Raw genomic sequence first — 26,868 nt, forward strand, 5'->3', positions numbered from 1 at the left:
TTTTATTGAACGTCGTATTCTTCTTATTATGTGTCCTGGGTCTGTTCGCCACCCCAGTCAGGTGGAGGAGCAGCGACTCTGACCGACCACAGCCTCGTTCTCTCGGTCGCTGCTCACATCTCGCCGCCATATGTGAGGGCGGGAACACGGATCAGCCGGCGATGTGACAGATTTGCTCACAGTCAGCTTCTTTGCTGCAACAGATCGTCCGTCCGTCTGCTGATCCCCTCGGTGTCAGATGCCTGAACTCGACCGCTCGGGGCAATCCCAGTGTGAGGCGGAGCTCCGAAACCTGAGACCGCAGAATCCTCCACCCACCAGCTGAATCACTGACAAAGAGCAGCCATGATGGAGTCCATCAGCCACCAGGAGCAAGTAAACTGAGTACCTACCATGTGATCAGAGCTGCTCCTCTTCTACAGAGACCTCAAACCCGTAAAGCTAAACACGCTGCCGTTAGTTTGGCTCACGATGTGCTCGGGCACGCTGGCAAGCGGCTGCTGGATCGAACCGTTGCTACCTTCCTGTTTTCTTCTTCTTCCTGCCGAGCGTCGGGCAGATCAGCAGGTGGAGTTTGCCCATCTACGGCCACGAGAACAGCTGCACCACATCCAGTGTTCTTTCTGCTTCCAGGCTGAGAACTTCCTGCGTACAGCGATGGAGTCGTTCTTTGTAAAATGGCCAGCAGAGCACGGCGACCTCTCTTTAACCTGCAGGATGCTTAATTTGGCTCCCATGGCAACCACTAACTGAATAAATATTTATTAAAACCTCACAGGTAGAGCTGGATGGCGTTGTGCTCACAGCTCTAAGCCAGTAGCGCCGACCGAGGCGGAGCAGAACTGACACCATCAGAATTCATCACCAATCCCATCAATAACTCCCAGTCTCTCTTTCAGACCGGTGTCCGTGCGCAACTGTTCCTCTGACCTGTGCGATGTTCAGTGGCGTCCCGGTGCGTGGCGAGCGTGCACCGTGGTCTGTGGGAGTGGCTTCCAGTCCCGCAGGGTGGACTGCGTTCACAGCAAGACCGGCCGGACTCTGGCCGACCAGCACTGCGCCTGGCTCCAGCGACCCTCCACCTGGCAGCACTGCAACACCGCCACCTGTGGGAGTAAGTCTGCGCCGCGTCCTGCGCTCTTTAGGTGAAGCCGTTAAATACGTAAACCTACAGCTGACCTGTGGCGTGTGCGATCGGCCACGTTGGACTTGTTTTATTCAAACCGCTAAAAAACCCTGAAGGTTTCTTAAAGTTTCATGTAAAAGTTTATGCAGATGAATTTCACCTTTGTGGGCTTCGGGCGCTGCACAGTCAGGCTGATTGGAGCAAACCAGGCAGGCAGCAAACCAGCAGCTCTGAATGACAATCAGTAAATGTTAAATGCTTCATTTTAATCACCGGCGGCGGCGCTCCTCGTACGTCACGACATCCTGGACGCGGGCCGCGCTGTCAGCAGCTCACGAGGTGATGTCAGTGTCAGAAAACTCACAGCTGCCCTCAGCCCGTCATTTTCACCCGCTAACGTTCAGAAAAATGAAAAACCTTCCTGTTTTTGAGCTTCGCTCGATATCGACACGTATCGATCGCCTCATGCAGGTGGTGGCGTTAGGTTGGGTGCAGACTGCGTCAGCCCCGTCGGCCCGTCAGCAGGAAACGCTGAACTGGATAAGCAGAAGAAAATGGGTGGATGGGCTTAATGTTTTATACAGTGTGACTTAGAGCGAGTCAGGTGTTGGAGTTTGTGTCCTTAAAAAGATGCACCGTGTTTAACGTGAGAAGGATCCAAACTTCTGTTCAGAGTGTTGTGAGGCACGGTGGTCACAACTTATAGCAAAACAAGATAAGGAGGAGTCTGTGGGCGCGCACGGCCTCCCTGTCGTTTGGAGAACCGTGAAATCTGCACCATCGAAAACCTAAAACCTCCAGAAACACACCTGTAATGTTTTTCACGGTGCTAAATGTGAGATGAGGTGTTCATCGTGCTTCTTCCTGCAGGTGAATGCGAGGACACCACCCAGTACTGCAGTGTGGTGAGGAGGCTGAGGCTGTGCCATGTGGACACGTACAAACAGAGATGCTGCAGCTCATGCCTGCGTGGCGTTGACTCCACCTAGTGGCGGTGGAAGGTTTTAACCGCACGCACGCACACACACGCACACACACACACACACACGCACACACAGATGGGTCTACAGGAGGCGGGAGCCTGAGCAAAGACTAAGACGGACAGCCCGTGAGTGCACGCCGACCCCAACGAGCTTCAGCGTGAATCTTTCACAAACTGAAAGGAAATCTGACGACAGGACGAGCGGGCTTGACTTTCTGATCTGGACTAAACTGTAACATGAAGACAAGTGTTCACTATGTGGATCAAATAAAGTTTGTGATTTTCCTACACAGACAGCTAGTTTCCCGTGAGATTTAAAGAAGCGTGTTTTCTTGTCAACGAGACGGTCGGTCTGCCAGCAGCACGTGACGCCTCTGCAGCGTCGCGCTTTTCTGTCTCTGATCTCTTTATTTATTTGTGCAATTCTTCAAAAATGTTTTTATAAAACGACACAGTTAAAAACAGAAAAAAGGAAGTTCCAGTTTGTTACAGCTCGGGTCGTTTCTGCTCCCGGCGTCGTTTCTGTGAACGTTAATGAAGCCGGACGAGTGACACGGACGGTGTCCGAGCGAGACGCGAGGGTCAAAACTGACTCGGCTGCTAAGAAACTGGAGCGGTCCTTTAATCGGGCCCTGCCGTTACATCGGTGTCGCCGTGCCTCAGCTGCTCATTCCTTCACCAGAGTCCAAGTTTCCCAGCTTTTCCATCCTGATGAGTTCGACTGACACTGAATTCTTGTTTTCTTTGAACATGAAATAATTTTAAAGCATTGCCTTTAAAATCCTGCACTTGTTTCTGGGATGAGCTTCAGTGTTCGGTGCTTGTTTGATTTCTTTACTGATCTAAGCCGTGGTTCAGTCTTTACTTATTACAACATTTTTTTTTAAACAAGTCGATTCAGTCCAGCAGAAATGTCTCCATAAGTGAGCCGAGATGTAGGAAAATAAAGTTAAATAAGACAGAATTTATATGAAGCCTTACTGAAAGTATCGTCTTTATAATTTACCAGTAAAATACTGTAACAAAATTAAGAAGTAATGAAAAAAGCTGCTTGAAATAGAATAAATATTCACTTCAGCACAAATAAAACACGACATGAAATCCAGACTACAGAAAGTAAACAGATTTTTAATTCAGTTTTATTTCTTTTTATGGACCCAAATCACAGCAGTCTGAAGGTGAAGAGCGTCCGACCCAACCTCTTCACAACACAGACTGTATACAAAAGATGGACGTCACCACCGTGACACCGCCCACTGACTCGTTAACGTGACATGTAGTGACGTGAGGTTCTGGCTCCTCAGTTATAAAGTATCAATACAATAAATAAGTATGAAAGATCAAAGTAGTGACGAGGCCACGGACTCATCAGTGGACTGTGGGCTCATTTCCACCCAGATTTACTTTACAACCAGAAGATTCGCCCCCTGCTGGCCAACACAAACAACGCAGGTTTAAGACGGAGAAGCTCGTTCCATCTTTCATGTACAGCTTCTGTGTGGGCACAGCTGTGATAACCCACCACAGCTGTTCTTCTAAATCGGTAAACAGGGATGCTTCCTGAACCTCAGAGCCACACAGTATGAGCAGTTTTTTGGTGATACCACGTTTCTGCTGCTGGTGGAGCTTCAGTTTGCCTAAGCACGGATGTTCTAACCCGCCTCTGATCCTCAGCCGTGACAAAGCTTTGTAGAATAATTTCAGCTCACACTAAGACACCAGCGCCACACTGATTTCCACCGACGGGGTCTGCTCATGTTACCTTTGTACAGGTCATCATACCGACGTGCTGCATTGTACAGTGTCCTGTATATACTGTGTTCTAAGTGCAATATCGTACTCTGAGTGTAGACTGTGCGAGGCCTTTATTTTCTTACTTCCTGTTGTATTTTTAACTCCTGTTTAGGATATAAAGCACTCGTATTGTGTACGTTGATCAGGTGGTGCGTTCGCTGCCCCTCGCCTAGTTTGATTTGCATGTGATGTTTTCTTGCTCCGTTGTGACAGACCACTCATTAACGTGTTCAGTGTTTCTCTCTGGCTGCTGATGACTGCACGGTATGGCCAATCGGATGTGACGGCATCGCGCTGCTTGCGGACTTCCAGCTTGGCTGAAAGAACATGCGACAAATCATAAATATGCTTCAGGTGACAGTGCAAAGGAATAAAGACCGTTTGATCACTTCATGACTGCTGAGCTGCTTTTTGTTTGCATTTGAAAATAAAAATGTTCCCAGAGAGCGATGAGAGTTTGTCACTGACTCAGACACGGGTCCACATCAAGTGATATTCAGGTGTTTCAGGGCGAGTGGCCCACACCATCTTTGCTGGTGTGTTATGGAAAAGGGGGCTTTAAAGGAAACTTACACATTTCACTGGGAAAGGAACATAAAGGGGGGGGGGCACAATTTGAGGCATCATCAACAGGTGTACACATGGTGTCAGAAGCTCACAACCCTCTGTGTGTGAGATAGAAACTTCTAATTCCTGATCATGTTTTGGGAGTAAAAGATGTTTTTGTTGGAAACAAAGAGAGACCCGCTCCTGTCTGAAAGTTTGGTGAATGTGAAGCTTTTAAAAAAAAAAAAAAAAAAAAATCCCAGCTCTTCCTCTTCACTTTTAAATTTTATTGCCCCCCCCTCCTATGATATCTACAACGGCGCCTGCAGAGGTGAGTCTAGATGGTTTACACTGGTTATGACGTTTTTAGCCGTTATCATCATTGAAACCATTATCAGCTGGGTCATGACACATTCTGGGTGATACGTGAGTTAGAGCAAGAAGTGTGTTAAAAAAAACAGATTGTCCCAAATCAGATTATATATTAACTGGTATCTACACACCACCAACATACGAGATAACTCACAGGAAGTGCCTCCAGCCGCTGATCATTGATATGTTTTGTGTCCGTGTTTATAATAATAGTCTGTAGTCAGCAGTATAAAAGAAGCAGTTATGTAATAAATGAAAAGTGATTTTAGAAATATCCCTGTGACTCTGCATTATTCTACCTATTCTGTGTTTTACATCATAATCAGTTCTTTATATAAGAACTTTTGGAAAAATCGTATTTAAAAATGGGAATTTCTCAGATTTCTGGTGGCGGGGGTCGGGGCAAGCAGGGGTTTTTTTTTCTTTTCAGGTGAATTTCCATTTAGTGTCAGAATTAATTCTGAATGAATAAATACATTTTTAAATAATTAAATGAGTCAATAAAAGTTAGAAATAAATAATTTATTAAATGTTTTAAATTAAATGAATAGGCATTTAATTAATTATTGAAAGATTTAATTAATTAATTCCAATTCGAATTGATAAACGAAACATTTATTAATTATTTAATGGCGTATTCAATCAATTCATTTTGTCACTCCTGGCCCTCCATACATCCTCCGTGACGTTTACATCCGTTTAAATGCTGACTTGGTTTGAGAGGCGGCGCGTGAACTCAGCGGCTCCAGGACGAAGCTCTTTTTTCCCCAAATGCTCCTGAACGCAGCTAGGACGTATGCCAATGGGCGTGGTTAAAGTGCAGCATCAACTTCCGGGAAAACAACGCGAGTCGGGTGTCCCCCACATGTTTGTAAGATGCGAGCTTTTCACGGCTCGGTTTGTGCGTTTGGCTTGATTTAGACTCCCGGGACGTCGCGTCGCTGCTTTAGAGCGGAAGTGTGCTCTTCCTCCTCTTCCTCTTTTGAGGAGTTTGTGGTGGTTAGCCGCAGAGTTAGCGGCTCCTCCGCTGCCGGCTCTCATTCTCGTCACTCCGTGTTTCAGGGACTTATCTGACAGGTCCAACCGGTGACCGTTGGTCCGTCCGTGCTTTGGCGCTGTGGCTAACATCATTAGCAGGTGAAGGTGGGCTTGTTGTCGGTGTTCACGATGGGACACACCAGCCTGGAGAAGATCATCTCCCTGCAGAGAAACCCAGCCAACATCAGGAACCTGTGCATCCTGGCTCACGTTGATCACGGTGGGTCAAAGTTATTTAGCATTTATCTCAGTTCTCACGTGAGTCACTGTGGGAGGATAAACAAGCACAACGAGCCAAACTCGATCGAAGATTTAACTGAATTGCTGTTCGGCGGGACTGCCTAGCAGGTAGAGTATGAAGAAGGGGAGCTCTTTAATCGTTAGTGCCCAAGTTAATATTCGGCACACTTTATTTACTTACAGCCAGCTGCTGAGTGGCAGCCCCCCACCCCCCACCCCACACACACACACACACACACACACAGGGATGCAGGATTTGGCGTGATGTATAAAGTGACTGACATCGGCAGCATCACTGTGTTCTCATATCTAATTACAGCTATACTACTCAAGACTTTGAAGCTTTATTAACACTCACATTTTACAGATGTTCTGTATTCATTTATTTAAAAGTGTTAAACACTGATTCTGTTCCTGAGGGTTTCTGCCAGGATGTCTTTTTTAAGTTTCTGCCTGTTTTCAGGTAAAACTACTCTGGCGGACTGCTTAGTGGCGAGTAATGGCATCATATCCAGTCGACTGGCGGGGAAGGTTAGTGACTGTTGGCTGCAGTTTCTTGGGCAGGTCGGAGCAGGTTTCTCACTCTTTCTTCTTTGCTGTATCTTCACAGCTGAGGTATCTGGACAGCCGGGAGGATGAACAGATCCGAGGAATCACCATGAAGTCCAGCGCCATCTCCCTGCACTACTCACACGGTAACGCTCCTTTGTTCGGCGGGGTTCACTTCACCTCGGGACTAACCCCGTGCTGTTCGTCCGACTGGCTCATGTATCTGTGTGCAGGGGGCGCTTCTGCATCCAGTGCATGTTCTCCCCGTGTGTGCGCGTGGGTTCTCTCCCACAGTCCAAACACATGCAGTTAGTGGCGGTGGGTTAACTGGTGATTCTAAACTGCCCACAGCTGTGAATGTGAGTGGTTGTCTGCGTGTTGTCCTCTGTGATGGTGGCGACCTGCTCAGGCTGTGCCCCGCCTCTCGCCCTATAACAGCTGTGATAGGCTCCAGAATTTAACTGTAAAAACGCCCCCGTGTGGTCGTCCTTCACCTGTGCTGGACGCTGATGTGTTGTTTGATGCTAACTGCCGTTCTGTGTTTGTGTGCCTCGTCTCAGGAGATCAGGAGTACTTGCTGAATCTGATCGACTCTCCGGGTCACGTCGACTTCTCCTCAGAAGTTTCCACCGCCGTCCGGCTGTGCGACGGAGCTGTTGTAGTTGTCGATGCGGTGGAGGGAGTGTGTCCGCAGGTAAACCTGCTACCTTGCTGTTTCAGAGATGCGCTTTAAGGACGAGAAATGTCATTTACTGTGGATTTGGTTTTCGGAAGTTCAAGGAGCTCAGAAAGAAAAGCGTCTGGACTTTCTTGAAGATGTTCCACCTCTCATCTGAGAAGCTTCTGTAAGAGCAGTTGGTGGAGAGGCCCAGATTTTCCCTAAGACGTCCTCTTAGGGATTTCTTATCCGTGACCCTCTTGGGACACATCCCCTTTAGGGCTTAAAAGTCTGGGACTCTCCGCCACCAGAGCGAGTTTTAGATTCTTGACTGGAGATTTGTGATTGGCTGAACCTCAGCCTCCTGAGATACTCACAGAGCCACTCAGGTCATCATCATAATGTAACAGAATAAGTGCCCATAAATACACGTTAGTGTGTAATTACATCTTCCAACAAGTTGATGCATTTTCATCAGCAGAACCGTGATCGCAGCGGGAGCCAGTTTTGGTGAAGCCGCCATGTTGAGTACAGGGACAGATGGACGTCAACGTTCTGCCCGGTCATGTTTTACACATGTGGCTGGAGACAGTCATCATACGGCTTATAAGTTACTTTAAATTTAAACATCACAGACAGCTTTCAGACTATATCCGACTATTTTTGCACATGTTCCATTTTGTCCTTCTCCCACACACACCTCAATCATCATCCTGATCATCCCGCCTTCAGACATCACATGAGTCCAGCTGTGTTAGGTCCACTTTCCTGCTGGCTGACAGATGCTGACAGGGACTCCTCAGCAGTCCATCTCAGTATCACTGTCATCAGAAGTGAGCTTCTCTGAGATCAGCAAGAAATGTGAATAAAACCAAACCGTCGTTATCGCCCTCTGCTGGTACTTCAGTACAGTTTCTGTGTTTATGACGCAGTCTTGATTTCTAACTAAGGCGTTTCACCACGAGCTCTCAAACGCAGGTGTGTGTGTGTCAGACCCAGGTTGTGCTGCGGCAGGCGTGGCTGGAGAACATCCGGCCGGTTCTGGTCATTAATAAGATTGATCGGCTCGTGGTGGAGCTGAAGCTAACGTCTCAGGAAGCTTACACTCACCTGAAGAAGATCCTGGAACAGGTGAGGACCCGGCTCTGTCAACCACGTTTTACCGTCTCTAACCAACACCTGCTGAGTCGTACGCTTCGTGCACCGCCGTGATTTGTCCTTGCAGGTGAACGCCGTGACGGGAACTTTGTTCACATCTAAAGTTCTGGAGGAGCGAGCGGGGAAGGAGGAGGAGGAGAAAGAGGGCGAGAAGTCGAGCGGAGACCAGGTTTACGACTGGAGCGCTGGGCTCGAAGAGGTCGATGACTCCCACCTCTACTTTTCTCCCGACCAGGGAAACGTGGTGTTTGCCAGCGCCATCGACGGCTGGGGCTTCAGGTGAGGCGGCGTCGATTCACGGAGGGAGCAAAGCTTTGTTTGCAGGCTGCAGGACGCAGAACATGAACTGAAAGACTCCAGTGCCGCGGCTCAGCCGGCTCGTGAGGCCATGATATTCATGCTGGTGTAAATTAACTGACCGGAGTCACTTTTAGGGCCACAGTTTGGTTTGAGCACAGGCTTCGGTGCTGTTGGAGTTACAGATTATTCTGTGCAGAGAGACATGAGCCTTTAATGCAGATGTGCATATATAAGCATAATATACAGCAGTGCAGGAAGAGTCTTCATTAAAACCCTCACGCAGAATAAAGGTGCACGCAAACCAGAAGGACAGGCGAGTGCAGGCGAGAAGCACCAGTTTAGTTTAGTAAGGAGAGTTGTGTGTGCACCCTGTGGGCTGGGTGCAGTTCAGGAAGATCATCCAGCAGATGGCGCCGTTCTTAAATGTAACATGAATACAGACCCAGCTGAGTGTTTGCCTTTCAAAGTAAAATACATTGACCAGATTTATAACTTTGCATGAATTTCAATATAAAATACAACTGTAACCCCGGGCTGATCAGCTCTGCTCAGCTGATCAGCCCGGGGTTAAAGTTCACGTCTGTGTCACTGTTAGCCTTGAACAAAGAAAAAAAAAAAAAAAAAAAAAAAAAAAGCTTCTGGATGTTCATGGAGGCTGATTCTGTTTTCCAGCATCCGGCATTTTGCTCACATCTACAGCGAGAGGATGGGCATCAAGAAGGAGGTGCTACTGAAAACCCTGTGGGGAGATTTCTACCTCAGCATGAAAGCCAAGAGGATCATGAAAGGAGCTCAGGTGACACAGCTGGGAGGTTTATGTGGCGTAAGAATCGCGTCTGCAGTCAGAGCTTCCTGGGATGATAGTTTCTACAGAGCACCGCGGTGTTTGAGACCGTGGTAAAGGTGACACGTTTCTGCACATGGACAGAAAAATGTCAGAGACAAGCGAGCACACTGCAGGAGTACAGGCAGCTACGCTTTGCCTCCATCTGAGGAAACGGCGTTCAGGTCATGAAATCATTGGCGAGCCAATAAAAGGCGAGAACAGTCAAAGCTGTCAGGTTTTATTTTAAGACCTTAAAGTCGTTAAGTTGCCCGTATCAGCTGGTCTTTGAGTCACAATTGATGAGACGAGCATAATAAAGCAGTTTAACATCAGCTGATGATGTTCTCCACATCACTGCAGCAGGGTTTAATTCATGTAAAACCTGAAACTGTCAAAGTCGGCATGTGTCTGTGCACCTCCTGCAGCAGCCTCACCTGTCAGACGTGCACACCTGAAAGGGAGCACAGACAGATGCAGTTAAAGTTGTGATGTAAAGGTTTCCAGTATAAAAACAATGAGAAGCTGAAGCCTTTGGTATCACAGTGTCGATGAGGTCGTTTGCATCTGTCATTCTAAACTGAGGCATCAACATTAAGCCAGGTGTTCAAAGTGGACTTTTATTCCCGAGACAAACGAGACTAAAAGCTTCAGGCAGGTTTAAGCTCAGCTTAACAGACGTGTTTGTACTCTGACACAGCAGGATCAGCGTGAATGCTAAACTACGTTTATGGCCTTCAAACCTGGACCCGGCCTGTCCACTTAAATGCGTCAATGTTTTATTTGGTGCGTCTCACGGTGAAGTGCAGCAATTCAGACAAATAATCCACATTCAGGCCAAGTGGGCACACAGCAGCATTAAAAGGAGATTAACCCCAACTCCACCTAACCAGAGAACCCTGTGGGGGAGCCACACCCAGCAGCCTTTCTCACAGAGGCGGTCCCAGTACTCACCGAGCCGAGCACGCCGCAGTCGAGACCAACGAAGTCGCACTTTAAAAAGATTTGAGTCCAAAATGGCTCAGGCTGAGGAGGCAGCTTAAATAACCAAGACTCAACCTGCCCAGGTGAACGGCATCAGGGTGATAGGCTCCGCCCACCTCTACCCACAGCTAGCCTGCAGTGAAAACGACTCACTGATGGTATAATTACCTTTGGTGTTTTTATTCTTAGTGCCACCATCAGGTCACACTTCAGTCTTGTGCACATGCAAAGAAATAATAACTTAGAACTGTATTTATATTATTTCTTAATATTGCACCTTAAACAGAGCAGGAAAATATTCATTCAATCATAAACTGACAGGTGCAGCCACGTTAAAGGCAGAAATTTATGAATCGAGGTGAAACTGGAAAAGGAAAGTTTTCAGTGAAGCATTAAAAGATCAGAGCAGAAGGTTTTTGTGCTGTTGGAGCATTTTAATGGCATCATGTGACCAATAATATCGCTGCTGTGAGGTCACTGCACTAACAGGCCGTCCAAGAAGGCGGAGCTTTGAGAGTGAAATTCAAGGATGTCATTTGGATGTCACCGAGCACTGACAGCAGGTCATCTGTGTCCGAGGTCCCGAACGAGCCATTAGGGGGGAACTTCCTGGTATCTGGTGACGGCCACAGAGGTCGAATCACAAAAGTCGGTGATAGCGTTTTTGGATTTCTCCATCTTTTATATACAGTGTGTGTTATGCTCTTCTGCTCCTGCACGGCGAGAGGCTGAAGTCCCGACTGACCCGGCATGTTTATTGGATTGGACCGGTACCGGCCACGTTTCCCAGCAGACGCTCGGCTGCTGCCCCCCCCCCCGGGCCCTGAATGATGAGTGTTTTGGTGTGTTTCTGTCTGGCCAGCGCTGCAGCCGTCAGGGGCGAGCGGAGGAGGCGTCAGTGCCTGCAAAACAGAGCAGCGATGGAGGGGCTGACCTCTTATTCATGCTCGCTCGTCATTCACAGGCACGCCGGCCCGTGAATGACACGGTGAGGCTTTTTAGCAGCACACTCACAGGATGGGGATGAGCTGTGTGGGCTGACCTTCTGAATCGCAGCTGGATGCAGTCGCTGTGTGTCTGCAGAAAAACGTCCTCTGTCCTGTGTCTTGGGTGTTTTTTCCCTCTTTTCATGGATATGTCACCTCATGTTTTAGTGTTGTGTGTGTTTACAGCTCACACAGGCTTCAGTGTGCTCACCTGTTGATGTTCCTGGTAAAAGCTGGATTTCAGCAGAAGTAGATGAGAAGTGTTGCATCAGTGAGCTTCTCTGATGTTACTTTGTTCATTCGTCAAATATAGAATGAAAAGAGCACAAACATGTTACCTGAATAACGACATGAAGTCAGTGAATATTAGTTTAAAGGTGGAGTCGTGCAGTGTTTATGGTGAATGCAGTCAAAGTGGACTTTGCAGGTCCCTGCATTCTGTCTAGTGTCCAGCAGGGGGCAAGTCCTCTGATCGTGCTCTCTGATTACAGTAAACACTTTACAGTTTATGGTCTCATTTGCTAGTTTGAAGTCTTGTTGAATAAAACAAGATGCTCCTGTTTGAAATGATGCTCACAGAGAGTAAAGCGGACAATAAATCAGGTCGTGGTCATGAGCCGGCCTCCGGGCTTCAGGAACCCGTTTGCTGATGCGTGCAGCACGCCATGTTGGCCTTTTAGATTCCTGCACCTCAGACGGTCCACACTCACGGGCTGAGGTGCTCCTGTATTAATGATCCATTTCATAGGGAAGGTTTCAAAGCTGCCCCAGACACCAGTGCAGAAATCACGTAGTGGGCAGGAAGCACGATGGCCAGCATCCAATAATAAAACCAAAAGAGCAAAAACAGAAAACCTTCAAAATAAATCAGGAAGTAAAGACGCACAGAGCCCAAGAAAAAACTCACAATGAAAAAGTCTGATGTGGCAAATCCAGCAAACGTCCTGAATGGTTCTGGTTCCAGGAGGTCTTTGCTCCTCTGCTTTGTTTCTCGTAGGAAAACGATTCCTTGCACTGATCAGATTTTCTCCTCCATGTGCGACGTCCCTGCAGGCCAAAGGAAAGAAGCCGCTGTTCGTGCAGCTCGTGCTGGATAACATTTGGAGCTTATATGATGCGGTCGTCATCAGGAGGTTGGTTAACTTTTATTATTTCAGTAAAATGAGTTTTTATGAATAACCTTCTAAGAAACACGAGGAGGCAGCGATGTTCCACAGACTGTTCTCAGCTGCCAGGACGTTTCCACACAGAAGCTGTGATGTTCTCAGGACAGGTGGGAACGCGTTCCCGACCCCGCGGCCGTAATGGAAGAACTTTCTCTTCATTTAAATCCCCAGAGACAAGGAGAAGGTGGAGAAGGTGGTGACGTCACTCGGGGTAAAGGTGATGGCCAGAGACTCGCGTCACTCCGACCCCAAAGTCCTCCTGTCTGCCATCTGCAGCCAGTGGTTACCCGTTTCCCAGGCCGTCCTTTGTATCCTTTGTCCTGTGAGGTGAGCGCGTCCCTCGGCAGGACGCCAGCACGACATCTTTGTCCCGCCTGTCCTCGGTGATCTTTAACACGCGCTGCAGCCATGGTGTGTGAGAAGCTCCCCAGCCCGTTAGAGATGGCGGCCGAGAGGGTGGAGAAGCTGATGAGCGTGGGAGCACGCCGCTTTGACTCGCTGCCCGAGCAGACGCAACACCTGAAAACAGGTATGCACGCACACGCACACGCACACACACACGCAGTATTTGTTTGGGATTTCTAACCAATGACAGGAGCTCTTTTGTGAGCATGCTTCTGCACGTCCCAATCATCTGTGCAGATCGATGGTGACTCCTCCTTTGGCTCGTGTAGCTCTGAGCGAATCAGGACTGCTGACACCATATCAGCTGTTTTGCTGGCCCCGCCCTGAGGAGTCGCCGTCTTCTTACTAACCTCCTGCTCAAACACATTTTTATAGATTTGTTTTTACTTTCTTTTATATTTTTGCCTCTTTTCGCTGTCGCCTCGTCCTGGTCGTATTCAGCCTCACGTTGGTATCAAACAGGAAGCACAGCCTTCAGATCCTGCATCAGCTGATTTAATTTGCCTGACTTTGTTTAAGGCTGCGTTGTGGTCGGCTTCAGACGCTTCAGACTAATCTGACATTCGGCGGAGCCTCGTCATGCAGTCTGTGATCACAGCTCCTTAATAATCACCATTAGATGCTTAAAATCAGTAATTATAAAGAGTTATTGTTGAACCCACTGATAGCAGCTGTTTGCAGTGACCTGTCAGTGACCGTGTGGTGGGTCAGTGGCGTTAACGTCTCGCAGTGATCATCAGGGCGACGGAGGCGCTGTAACGTCGGGCGTGTGGTCTGTTTGGATTTCGTGTTGTTGTTGAAGCAGCTCGCTGTTTTCAGCTGTCGCTGTGTGTTTGACTCTTTTCCTTCATTCCCGGTGTTTCCCAGCATTCCTGCAGTGTTCGAGTGAGGAAAACGCTCCTGTCATCGTCTTCGTGTCCAAGATGTTTGCCGTGGACGCCAAGGCCCTTCCTCAGCACAGACAGAGGTAGCTGTGTGTCTGTGTGTGTTCATGCAGGGGTGTGTTACTGAAAGTAAAACAGTACTTATTTAGTCAAAGCTCTCACCAAGAAGCTTTATGCGTCCTCACCATCAGAAGAATTTCAGCCTGTGGCCTTTTAGCTTCAGCACTTTACTTGGTGCTGACCTCGAGTGCTGCAGTCTCATTGCCTTTGAAACGGCTGCTTCAACGTTGCAGAGCAGGTGTGAGCCGCTGCTCGCTCGCTCGGCTAGTCGCTGTCTTTAAGACATATTTGGTGCATCAAGCGGCTCCTGTTTTATTTCCGAGGCGTCGCCACAGCAGAAATGCGTCCTGATGTAAGCCTGAGTGTCTCCGCTGCACAGCGATAAACTCTCAGTAACACGGGGTCAGTCGATGAGTTTGCAGGTCAGTCGGGTCAAGCTGCCGTTTCCATGCAGCCTGTGGAAACAGTGCGAAAACATTTGATGCAGTCTCTGGGCAGTCGTTTGTGTTGGCACCACGAGTATCACAGTACTCCGACCTCTGACCTCTGACCTCAAATTAAAGGCGTGAAAGGTCAGGTATTCATAAAATGTCTTTTATTTTTAAAACTCTGCTGCTTTTGTTTCTGACGGCAACATCAAGGAAACGATGCTGATATATGAGGATCCTGGATGTCACGTCTCACCCTCCCACATGTCTGTGATTTATGACTTAAATATTAATATTAAAGAGCTTGGAAAGAAAAACTCAAGCAATTCCTTGAATTCAAGGAACTTAAGGAGGTTCCAAACTCCTATGTCAGTAATTATTATTTATTAATGTTTTCTGTTTGTTTACTTAATCATTACTTTTACTTTTTTATGAGTGTGTGTGTGTGTGTGTGTGTGTGTGTGTGTGTGTGTGTGTGTGTGTGTGTGTGTGTGTGTATTCATATCTTTGTGGGGACCAAAAATTGAAAGTTTACCAAACTCGTGGGGACCAAAATGCCCGTCCCCACGAGTTTGGAGGCATGTTTGAGACTCAAAATGTGTTTGTGGTGTCAGGATTACAGGTCGTGGTTGGGGCCAGGGAAGCATTATGTCCCTGACATGTCCTCACTATGATATGAAAACGAGTGTGTGTGCGTGTAGCCAGTAGGTGGCGCTGCTGTCGCGCCTCGTGGATGTTTGGTGCCTGGACGAAGGCCCACTGTCTGTATTTTGAGGATCATAAATGCGTCTCCAGAAACACAGCTGATTATTTTTGCTGTTTATTGTGAAATCAGTTCCTGTAGCACACAGTCAGAGATGAAAATACTTCCTGTGAAAGCAGAAGCGCGTAATGACACGAGGAAATGTGTTTCCTTGTAAAACATCCATCATCTGGAAACTGCTCTGTTTTAGCTGCACGTATATTATCAGAGAGGAGTGAACGGTTCCCGTGCTGGAGGCAGAAGCTAGCGTCAGAGCGTGCTGTGCCTGGCTTCCTGCGGTGCCCTCTGCGTCGCTGGAGCACCTTTACCTCCAGTTTGTCTCTTACTCCAGGAGGGTTGGTGGTAGGACACAGCTGTTGGCCCTCTCCCGTCCGTGCGTCCTTCTCGGAGGTGAACTGAGGGTAAACCACAAACCCCCCAACAGCCAGTGATGGATGGAGCCGTCCTGGCCTATCCTGGCCCGCCTGTCTCTTCTTAGGACGCGAGCGCGCTTTAACATCACACAGCTCCCTTCCTCCATGTCTGGCCCATTAATCTAAGCCCGGTGTCACCGAATCTGTCTTCAAGCCCTTTATGAAGATGGGAGACAAGGTCTTCGACTTCCTGCAGCGAGATGAATAGCGAAGCTGTGTTCGAGCTTGAAAGGCTAGGATGACGAGTTGCAGCGTGGAGTGGATCGCTGCCACGGCTCATTGGAAGCAGATGCTTACAGGAGGCTTGGATTGATGTCGAGGAGTCATTACAGCGTTGGTCCCAGTGTTGGTTTAATGGCCTGGCCTGCGGAGCATGTGTGTAAGCCATTAATGGGCCAGAGTGAACTCGTTGTCTTCGCTCTGCCTCATTGTGCACTGCTGACTGATCTGCATTCGCTCAGTTGTGGCAAAGCTGTAAAAAGCTCTAATGCGATGTTGTGAACTCCATTACAGTGTTCCTCGACTAATAATCGTAGCAGCTAACCAGTGTGACACGAAGACGCTCCGCACATTCCTGTTTATTAGCTTGGGTGTCGGGTCATTTGGACGGTCAGAAACGAGCGGGCTCGCGCGGTTGTTCAACTGCCCCGCAGGACGTGATGATGCGATGACGTTTGGCTGCTCCGGAGTCGTTTTATGCCACAGAGTAGCTTTGACTGCAGGAGGTTTCCAGTTGAGTTCAGGATGATTTTGCATTTTGGGCCTGAACGTTCGCTTCGAGCGCTTCCAGGGTCACGGGAGCCCTCCCCAGCCGCACACAGACACACACTCCCAGCTTTGGCTGTGGCCAGATGTTGGATTAGAACCCCGGACCGTCTTGCTGTGAGGCAACGGTGCTGACCGCTGCACCACCGTGCCTTCTATTATTACGTTCAACACGTTCTAGTTTTCAATTTTAATCCCTTCTCTTCATCACGGTTTGTGATTTCAGCTTGGATCGATCCTGCCACGTGATTGGCTGATGTTGTTGTTAGCTGCGTTGCATTAATGTGGAAATCGTGGGTCGATGTTAATGTTTAAAATAGTTGATTCTGATCAGTCGACCCAGAGGATCACCAGCAGCCACTCGCAGCTTTGTTCTTCCACCTCATCCTCAGAGGGTTTAATGATGGGGTCTCCACCAGTCTGAGCTCCATCAGCCGAGTGTATTTTGGGGTTGTGAGCATATAGCATACAGCATATGCTCCATTCCTCCGCCTCTGTTTTCATCTTCTTGATCTGCAGCGTTTCTGATGCAGAGAGATTCAGCCTCAGCTCTCAGCTTCCTGTCACAGTTCTGATCCTAATTGCAAACTGTAGCAGTGCACTTCCAGTGGCAAGCAGAGGAAAGGAGATATAGACAAGCTGTCAGAGGAGGCATGGAGGATGAGGACTAGGAGGTATATGAAAGAGAGAGAAGGAAGGAAGGAAAGGCCATCTGATATTGTGAGGCTGGAAGGAAAAACCTGTCTAAAGTCCCGGCTAATGAGCTGCGGGAGCTTCTTTCCTCTTTGCCTGCAGCAGGCGTGCATCCTCTCTGCTGACATCTGTGTGGCGGCTGACGGCTGACGGCGCCTCATAAACATGTTGTTCGTCACCAACACTCAGGTCCTGGCGCTGTGGGTCACCTCCGACCCAAAATCAGTGAAGTCTTTGACACGAAAAGTTCTGAAACACGGAAAACAAACGACTGAGGCGTCTGACTCTCAGACTACGACACGTTACTTTATGCCAAATAAAAATAGAAGCAGTTACTGTGAATTATCGGCCCATCGCAGCCCTGATGACTGAGGGCCGCTGACGATTCATGTTCATCCAGGACTGCAGGAAAAGAATTCATCTGTAAGGGAAACGACCTCGAGCGGTCGACTCCTGCGAGTGAAAAAAGCGTCTGATAACTCATTAAAGGCTTACCTGTAAAAACCCTTAACATTAATTATTGTTGGATCCTGACTGAGGCGGCAGCTTTAAATCATTAACGGAGTCGCTGCTGCGCTGCCACTTGTCTAATTCGCACACAGCGCTTCCCTCAAAGTGGAGACGCGCGTCTCAACAGGTACTGATGCACTCAGAGCGAGGACAACGTTCCCCCGTCGCACCCGCGCGTCTTTTTGCTCATCTCGAGGTCCCAGTGGCCAACCCGCTCGCTTCTGTGAAACTCAGGACTGTGATTGGACAGAAGCATTTACAACACAGAGCAGAGGCAGAGACGGCTCGGTGGCTTCACCTTGTTTAGTGTCAGGTGCGAGGGACGGGCGCAGAGCTCAGGTGCAACGAGCTGCTGAGAATCTGGTAAAAATTGTTAATAAATGCTGAAAATGTGGATTTTTGGACCAGAACTTGAGATGAGGAGGAAATGAGTTCAGGTTTGAAGCGTCACTACTGGCTAACAATGTGCACAGACATGGCGACATAGCGAGGGCGTGACCTGCAGCGTCCTGCAGCACGCCCAAAGCTCACGGTTCTTTTTCTCAAATGCTGCATGCATGAAATGTGAAATGCGTAAGTCTGCCATGCGGCTGCTGTTGCAACTGGAACGACACCGGTGACAGTGCAGACACTAAAATGATAAAGATTCCTGACATGTTTTTATGCATAAAAGTTGATGAATTTGTTGAATTTCTTCCTATTTCGACTCTTTGCAACACCAGTAAGAGAAAGTCTCACATGTCGGACATGAGCTGCAGCTTTTTCCCAAAGAGCTGTGACATCACGTCCTGTCATCGCACCTCAGCAGATTCGCTGCGAGCCACTGCGTGCTAGTCCAATCAGTGATGGCTGAAAGTCATGTTCATTAAAAAAGACAAACAGTGCTGCGCAGCAGGTCTGATCAGGGTCAGAATATCTGGACTCGCGTGATCTGATCCGACCTGACCGCTCACGCTTTGTGGCTCCTTAAACTGTGGACAAAGAAAACTCAAGTTTACTGTCACAACTTCCTGCCACAAGAGCTTTCTACGCCGTGGTTGCTGTTGAGAAAAACCCTGCAGTGTATATATGTGGAGTCCATAGCAGGGGCAGTCGGCATAAAATCTGTGCCGGATCAGATTTCTGCCTAGGATTGGTCGAGGCCCGGGGTAGCACTGACCGCCACTGTGCCGTTGGCCAACAGGTAGCAGTGGAAACGCTGTAGATCTCACCCTGGGTCAGCACACCTGAATCACGTGATTAGTTCATTACCAGGCCTCTGGAGAACTTCAAGACATGTTGAGGTCATTTAGCCCTTTACATCAGCTGTGTTGGATCAAGGACACATCTAAACCTGCAGGACACCGGCCCTCCAGGCCTGGAGTTGGACACCCCTGACATGCAGGGACTGTGCCGGGTCACAGATGTAGTTAAGGACATGTGGTGGATGCTCTCCTGCTGTGGAGCAGCAGAAAGAAGCCTGTGAAGTCTCAGAAGTGCAAATCTATTCATTTAACTGCATATGGACTTTGTGAACTGCTTTGCTTTGACATCGAGGATTATAAAACCCGCTAAACAAACGAACCCAAGTCCCAGTCCAGGCGCTTCTTTAAACCTCAGTGAGCGGGGTCTGCCGAGGCCCTCGGTCTTCACATATCTTAACAATTGGGGCGATCGTGGCTCAAGAGTTGGGAGTTCGTCTTGTAATCGAAAGGTTGCCGGTTCGAGCCCCGGCTTGGACAGTCTCGGTCGTTGTGTCCTTGGGCAATCGTTACTGAGTGTCCTTGCCTACTGGTGGTGGTCAGAGGGCCCGGTGGCGCCAGTGTCCGGCAGCCTCGCCTCTGTCAGTGCGTCCCAGGGCAGCTGTGTGTGAACGGGTGGATGACTGGATGTGTAAAGCGCTTTGGGTTCTTAGGGACTAAGTAAAGCGCCATACAGATACAGGCCATTTACCATTTACTCGTCTAAATCCTCCATCCAGCTAAACAGCGGGCTCTGAGCTTCATTTAGCCTTTAACTTACTCACTATGCAGCTTTCATGCAAATGTCAGAGCAGATATCATCAGAGTCACCACCGAGTTTCATTTTCGTTCGCTGGAGCCAGAGTAGAAGACATCTCCAATAAAAATCCTTCAGCAGTAAAAAGCGGTGAAGTGTGCTTTGCAGACAGATTTAATATCAATACATTGTTTAATTTTCCAGCACGCTTTTTTCCTCCGTCTTCACAATGGGAAAAGGTCTGCTCGTGGTCGCGATCATCCAGCCTCAGTGTTTGGAAGCCATTACTTCATAACCGCAGCAGGCGGGGCCAGAGCCCCGGTCCTGGCGTTCCCATTATTACCAGTGAGCGACTGATTTGACCTCCTGTGGAAAAGTGATGAAGTCCGTAACGCGGTGCACAGCTGTGTTTATTTCAGCGTTTGATGTAAACGCGGCATTAAAGGGGAAACCTCCGCTTAAACATCTGTTGGCTGTTTTGTCCTTTTCGGGGGAAATAATGCGAAGCTGACTCGTGCGGCTTTAAGCTGAAAGTCACTCTGAGCCCATTTGTTCTTACGGCCGGGCCGTCTTCCAGTGGGGCCGGCTCTTTTGTGGTTTCCTGCTACAATCCTGAATTCGGGCCGCGGCCCCGTTTATATCCAATTTATGCTAAAGAGAGGTGCAATCAGTCTCAGTGAGTCTGCAGGGCTGCCGCTGTTGTCAGGGGCAAATTATGGGCTGTTTAAAGTGGTTTGTCATCACGGAGCTGAACTCTGTGCTGCATGCCGTCACTCGGGCCTATTGTGAGCAGCTGTGTTGCTATAGTCACTGTGGTCTTTTTGAAGAGGGCATGCACATGCATACACGGGCTAACACGCCAACCGCACAGCGTGCACACACACGCACACACACGGGTCATGCAGGAAAACTAATGCAGGGATAATTATGTTCTGTTTTTACAGCTTAAACTCTCCTATCGGAGGAATTTGAAGTCTGTTTCTGAACAGAAGGTTTCAGGTGCTGACAGGAGCCCCGATGCTGCCTCTCAGACCTGCTCCCAGAACCGATCCATAAACATCAAAAACCTGTTCAGGATCATCTCCTGCTGCACCTCTGACCGGCTTCTAGCTCGGCTGCAGAGCACGCCTGATCCTAATCCTTCACCTTGATTTTCAGTTCTGGGAAGTGGGTTGTGTGCAGGCGGGAGCGTCAGGAGCGACTCGTTGCCTTCGGGGTTGGAAACTGTGGATCCTCTCAGCAACGATCCAGCACTCGAAGGCCGCGGCGGCTTAAGAGAGAAGTCGTTTGCATAAGTTTAGGTGGTGGGATCTGAGAGGATGGGTTGGAATCATCAGCTTCTCCGATGATGCCAGTTTAATTCAATTCAGTTTTATTTACACAGCAAATCACAGCAACAGTCGCCTCAAAGCGCTTCATACTGTAAGGTCGACCCTACAGTAAGACATACAGAGAAAAACACAACAATCATATGACCCCCTATGAACAAGCACTTTGGCGACAGTGGGAAGGAAAAACTCCCTTTTAACAGGAAGAAACCTCCAGCAGAACCAGGCTCAGGGAGGGGCGGGGCCATCTGCTGTGACCTGTTGGGGTGAGAGAAGGAAGACACTTTTAGATTCCTGTTCCCGGATCTCACCCTGCACGGTCCCGCATCAGTCCAAACGTCCAGTGGAATTTTTAAAGCATATATTTGGGGACAGACAGTTTTCTTGGTTCAGGATTATTCCACATGTATCACAGTAAATAATCATCATCATTTATGAATCATTTACAGACGCAGAAGGCTTTCTCCTTATGTTTCGGGCGAGGTAGAGCATATCGTTTACCGTTTGCAAGGTTGGTGGTTCGAGTCCAGCCTGCGCGCTGAAGTGTCTTTGAGCACAAACCCAGAGTTGATGCAGAGCGTGAGTGTTGCATGCAAAGCTTAGAAAAAGGTGCAAAGATCTGTGCTGCGGAGGTGCGACTCAGCAATGGGGTGGAGTAAAATGAAACATTTAAACATATAGTGACGTAGTGGAGCGTCTCCAGCTCTGATGGACTCTTGTGTTCAGGCCTCTGACTCAGGAGGAGATCGCCGAGCGCAGGGAGCAGGCGAGACGGCGACACGCTGACAGGATGGCAGCGGAGAGCCACCGAGAGCCCTCCCACTCTGAGAGCGTGTCACCTGCAGGACTCTGCACAGGTGAGCTCGTCTCAGTGACTCGTTTCACTCGCTCATCTTTATTAATGTGTCTGAACACAGCTGATGCTCAGTGGTGCTTCAGTGGTTTCGGTGCAGACACACAAACACAGACTCACAAGCTGAAAACATGTCCGCCACGCTGTCACCATAAATCTGCAGCGTACAAGATCTGATCTCGTTTCTCTCTCAGCGAACATGGAGAACCTGACGCTGAAAGACTCGAAGCCAGAGGAGGAAGAGGAGGCGAAGGAGACCTTCGTGGCGTTTGCTCGCGTCTACAGCGGGGTGGTCAGGAAAGGACAGAGAGTATTCGTGCTGGGACCGAAGTACGACCCCGCCCAGAGCCTGAGCACGGTAAGCCCCCCGCTCGCCTGCTGCAGCTTGTGTTCGCGGGACGTTGGACCGTCTCGTCCCGCTGCTGTAGCTGCTTCGATCCTGCCTTCACTTCAGTTTTGTGTTCGCACACTTCCTCCCAGCACAGCTGATGTGATGCAGGCTGACAGGTAGTGTGAGCGACGCAGATCCTCAGGAGAATCCACGTCCCTGTGACTGACGGCAGGTTCCTCCGCTCGGCCTCATGTGTTCATCATTTATCTTCAGCCTCACAGAGGAATATCTGGTTAGCATTGAGTGAACAGCGACTCGAGCTTTTAATGTCTTAACAGCAAACTGTGAACGACTCTGTGTCACCGTGAGGACCGTGAAGTTTTAACATGGGAGTCTATGGGGACAGCTCCCTGCTGGAGCCTCTAGTGGATCATAGTGGAACTGCAGCTTGTGTAAAACACATTATAAATCCTAAAGCTGTTCAATGCACTGCTTCCTGTGTGCTTTGCAGGAATCATGTGAGTAACCTAAGTTTCTCTCCCCTGTGAGTCTCAGTAACGATGCTCTCGTCTCCCCTCTGTCAGCTGCCGGAGGGATGCAGCGCTTCGGACGACGTGTCTGAGATTCCTCACCTGTCCCGTTGCTCCATGGAAAACCTCTACCTGCTGATGGGCAGAGAGCTAGAAGAGCTGCAGGAAGTCCCCGCCGGAAATGTCCTCGGTAAATCTGTCTCTTTGTTTTTGTCGTCGCCTCGCTGCAGCTGTTGTTCGGTGACGTCCTGGGCTCTAAGCCGTCTGACACACACGAGGTTCTCGTTAATAAAGTTGGATTAATGGCCGACCTGCGGGAGCGTTTGGGGCTTTCTCTGAGGTAGACGTCGTCGAGTTTTCCCTTTGATGTCGTTGGGTTTGTGGTACCGAAAGGGACTGAATCACTCCTGAGTCATGATGAACAGAAGTGTTACAATACAAAGCTGTTTGATTTAACAAAAAGGGGCAGAGGTACCAGAGTGTGTATAGAAATGAATCAGTGACTCACAAAGAGCTATTCAGAAACAGCCAATCACAGAGCTTCGAATCCTTCGTGTGCCTCTAACACTGAGCTGAAAGTGCAGAGATGATTTTATTCACTGTATCAATCATGGATCATAGTAGAGAAATTGTTGTGAAGCACAGAAGCTGTGGTAGAGGCGAGCGAGAGCAGGTAAGTACACGACAGGCTCCTTCTTTCAGGTTTGACTGATCCAGCTTTCATTTGTTCTGTGTGGGCGCCCCCACATGAGACGCTTTAATGGCTGATGTTGAAGTAGTTGCAGTGAGCATCTGATTGGCCAGAGGCCGAGGTGGTGGGAAGCAACCTGTCTCCAAACAAACACCACTGACTCGGAGTCAGAGCGAGCTCGGAGTGCTCGTGTGAACGCAGTGAAGTCGCACGCCTGCTGTAAACTGTAAATGTGAATTTCTGTGTACATTAATTATCATGTTATCACAAAGAGACGGCGTGTTTGCAGACGCAGAGTTCTGAGGTCGTTCTGTAGGTTTAAGGTTTGAACGGAGCTCTGTGACCGTCCTGTGATGAAACCATCGAAGTCATGGCGAGACTGAAATCAGGGATCAGCTGAGCGTGACGCTCATTTTCTTATAGTCTCCTGTTCAATCAAGAAGAGGAGTCGCCCCCTGCTGGACACTAGGAGGACTGCAGGTTCTGTAACAGGGTCTGTGGGTGAAGCTGTCAGTGTTGGTCAGCTCATAGCTTCACGGATCATTTGTCAGCAATGGGAGCTGCAGGAGTGTGTTTGTCACTTAGAAGCAGAGACTCGGGGACGCTGCAGTACTTCGCAGCCCGACATGTGTTTCTCCTCTGCATACCTCACTCCTCAAACTTGTGACCTAAATTCTGACTCAAACCCAGATTCCCACATCACGGCTTTAAAGCTCGCTCCCCTCCAAGTTTCTGTGAGAACTCCTGCTTTTTCCACGCACCGCCTTCCTTCGATTCAGCTGATGACCGTACGCGTGCTCGTCTGACGCTCGCGCTTGTATGCGCGTTATCGATCTGCCTCTGTGATCTCCGTGGACGCCGCTGTCTGCTGGCTTTGTGTCTGTACTGCAAACATGTTCATCAGTGACCTTTTTCATTTAAACATTCAGACACACATTACTGTGGATGCTGGGGGGGGGGCTGCGTGGGCTCTTTATGAGTCATTTCTGGTCAAGTTGCCAAAAAGCAGCTTGGACTCTCTGGACGATGGGCTCGGGGTCAAATTCTTCAGGTACAAATCATGTTTATTATAAACTAATGTTTTTGCTGGCACAGATTTTTCTACCGTGGCTGATGTGAAAGCATCGCTGCGTCCTGACACGTGACTGAATGCTGGGCGAGTATTAAAAGTGTCTGTGCACCAAGATTATACACAAAACTCCACAAAAAGACATATTTGCATTTTTCCCCAGGGGCATTCCTGCATGCACGATGTCGTTGAAATGCATTTAGCATATTTATCTGATCGCTTTATGACAGGCTCACAGCGATTCGTGAGTCCAGCTTTGGTCTGTGGTGCAAACTGTTGAATTTCTTTTTCTGATCATGTCACCTTATTGCAGTGTGTGTGTGTGTGTGTGTGTGTGTGTGTGTGTGTGTGTGTGTGTGTGTGTGTGTGTGTGTGTGTGTGTGTGTGTGTGTGTGTGTGTGTGTGTGTGTGTGTGTGTGTGTGTGGACCTAAATCCTGGTCCCCATAAGTTTGAAGGCATTTTTGAGAACCGAATGTGGTTTTAGTGTCAGAGTTACAGTTGGGTTGAGGCTGAGAGGCTGAGCCTTCAGAGAGCTGTGCATGAACCAGTGCTGCAAACCTGAACGAGCTGAAGCATCGCTGAGAGGAAGAGAGGACCAAAGTTCCTCCACAGAGATGAGACAGACTCACAGAAACATCGGTGCAGGTCACTGCTGCTGAACCAGGATCTCCAGCCGCTGGATCGTGACGTTTTCACGTGACTCTGAATCTTCAAATCTGTGTCCGCTGTGCAGACGTCTGCTGCACTTTAAGCGTGTGCGCTGCGTTCAGTGCGGTCCCCGGTGCAGCATCGATCTGACTCACATTATTGCTGCTGGATGCTGCTCTGGGTGCAGGTGGGACCTGTGTGAAATCCTCTTGTGAGGCTGTCATGAATAATGAAGCAGGCGTGCATTAGGATATCGACGCGCCGCCATCAGTTGGCATCAGCGAAGGAAGTTATCAATAAGCCCATCTGCCCTTCAATGGACGTCGCAGCTCGTCTCCTCATGCAGCTTTGACGCCTCACAGATGGGCCGTAATGATCCGGGACTGTTTCAGACTCTGGATTAGTTAAACCTGAGTTGGACTGACAGATGTTTGTTGTTGCTGTGACAGCAGATCAGTCTGTCCAACGGTTTAAAACCTTTACTGACACACACTGCGTGAACAAAATGATGAAACGTTTACCTTAATGTAGCGAGCCCTGTGCTTTATTAGACCACCCAGTGTGAGGGTTACAGTCAATCTTTATTTTTATCTTTCTTTAAAAACAGTAAATCACATTATTATTATTATTATTATTATTATTATTATTATTATTATTATTAGATTAGCAGTGATGAGCATTATGAGTTTTACTGGTTGAATGTTCTGCTGGAATAATTTCAGGCGTCTCAGAGAAGTCGGCTCAGGTTATTTCCTGGATAAAAAACAATATTTTAGTTTAAAACTTTCTAAAATATTTGTGGTCTAATAATTTGATAAGACGTTTGCTAATATCATATTTGGATGCCTGCAGAGCAGATCCGTCAGACTGAGCTCCCAGGCAGACTTCACAGGCTGACAAAGGTTCATGTTTTCTTGTTATTGTGAAGATTTCGTTCTTTTTAAAAAACAGATATCTGCTCATCTCAGGCTGTGGTCTGTATTTGTGCTGCAGCGAGTTAATGATCCAACACAGACCAGCGGGTCCACGTCTGAGCGGCTGAAGGAAAACAGAATGAAGTTCGGAGAGGCCCGGTCCTGACCTGAAGCCGACTGAGATGCTGTGGCACGACCTTAAAGAGCAGTTTGTGCTCAAAAACCCTCCAAAGTGGCTGAACTACAACAAATCTGCAAAGATGAGTGTGACAGCTGCAAAAGACTCACTGCCAACACCGGTGGCCCAAATAGTTGTTAGGATTGGTCTATCACTTCCTCACTCCGCTGTGACTGACGGTAAATCACAGTAATAAAATAAGAACAAGTCTTCACTGCCACGGTTTGTCCTGCTGCAGCTCTGCGTGTTCCCTCCAGCTGCTGGTTTTTCGTTTGGTAATGATTTCTGGTGATCATCAATCACTCGCTCATATTTCCTGGCTCGGCGCTCAGAGGTGATGTTTTAAACTTGGAGCAGATGTGACTGCAGCTCTGGTGGCACAGGCTGGATGAGCGGGCGATGCTCACGACACATCGTTGAGATCATTGCTTTTGTTTTGCTCGGGGTGGCCGTAGCCCCGGAGGCAGAGCAGGGCACCCACTAGGTTGGCGGTTGCTTGAAGCCCTGGTTGCGCTCCGATGTGTCGATTGGACTGCGAGCGTTGGGTAGGAAGCGCTGGTGTGAGTGAGTCGTGCTGCTTGAAGAGCCTCGAGCGCTGCAGCAGGCGCGGGAGGCAAACATCAGTGATGGATGTTGCAACTTCTGACTAGAATAACTTTGGCGTTTGCTGCGATGGATCGGCGCTGTTGAGCGACAGATTGCTGA

The 26,868-nt window shown here is 48.7% G+C and overlaps 2 protein-coding genes across 3 annotated transcripts in view; both read left to right on the forward strand.

Moving 5' to 3' along the window:
• Positions 1–4,340, forward strand: part of adamtsl3 (ADAMTS-like 3) — a 198,561-nt gene extending 194,221 nt beyond the window's left edge. For both annotated transcript variants that reach the window (XM_085400428.1, XM_085400502.1), the window contains 2 exons: positions 900–1,114; positions 1,997–4,340. In XM_085400428.1, the coding sequence (XP_085256554.1) occupies positions 900–1,114; positions 1,997–2,115 (334 nt within the window). In that variant the 3' untranslated portion in view covers positions 2,116–4,340. The remainder of the gene's footprint in view (positions 1–899; positions 1,115–1,996) is intronic.
• Positions 4,341–5,553: 1,213 nt separating this feature from the next.
• efl1 (elongation factor like GTPase 1) overlaps positions 5,554–26,868 on the forward strand; it is a 77,356-nt gene continuing 56,041 nt past the window's right edge. Inside the window, exons 1-14 of the mRNA XM_085400626.1 lie at positions 5,554–6,078; positions 6,562–6,629; positions 6,709–6,793; positions 7,208–7,341; positions 8,299–8,436; positions 8,531–8,742; positions 9,436–9,559; positions 12,610–12,689; positions 12,894–13,030; positions 13,129–13,251; positions 13,995–14,094; positions 21,675–21,805; positions 21,996–22,159; positions 22,717–22,852. Of these exons, the coding sequence (XP_085256752.1) occupies positions 5,988–6,078; positions 6,562–6,629; positions 6,709–6,793; positions 7,208–7,341; positions 8,299–8,436; positions 8,531–8,742; positions 9,436–9,559; positions 12,610–12,689; positions 12,894–13,030; positions 13,129–13,251; positions 13,995–14,094; positions 21,675–21,805; positions 21,996–22,159; positions 22,717–22,852 (1,723 nt within the window). The 5' untranslated portion in view covers positions 5,554–5,987. The remainder of the gene's footprint in view (positions 6,079–6,561; positions 6,630–6,708; positions 6,794–7,207; positions 7,342–8,298; positions 8,437–8,530; positions 8,743–9,435; positions 9,560–12,609; positions 12,690–12,893; positions 13,031–13,128; positions 13,252–13,994; positions 14,095–21,674; positions 21,806–21,995; positions 22,160–22,716; positions 22,853–26,868) is intronic.

This window comes from Rhamphochromis longiceps, linkage group LG1, assembly GCF_057381845.1.
Source record: "Rhamphochromis longiceps isolate RC_006_pf linkage group LG1, R_longiceps_female_GT1.1, whole genome shotgun sequence".
NCBI lineage: Eukaryota > Metazoa > Chordata > Actinopteri > Cichliformes > Cichlidae > Rhamphochromis > Rhamphochromis longiceps.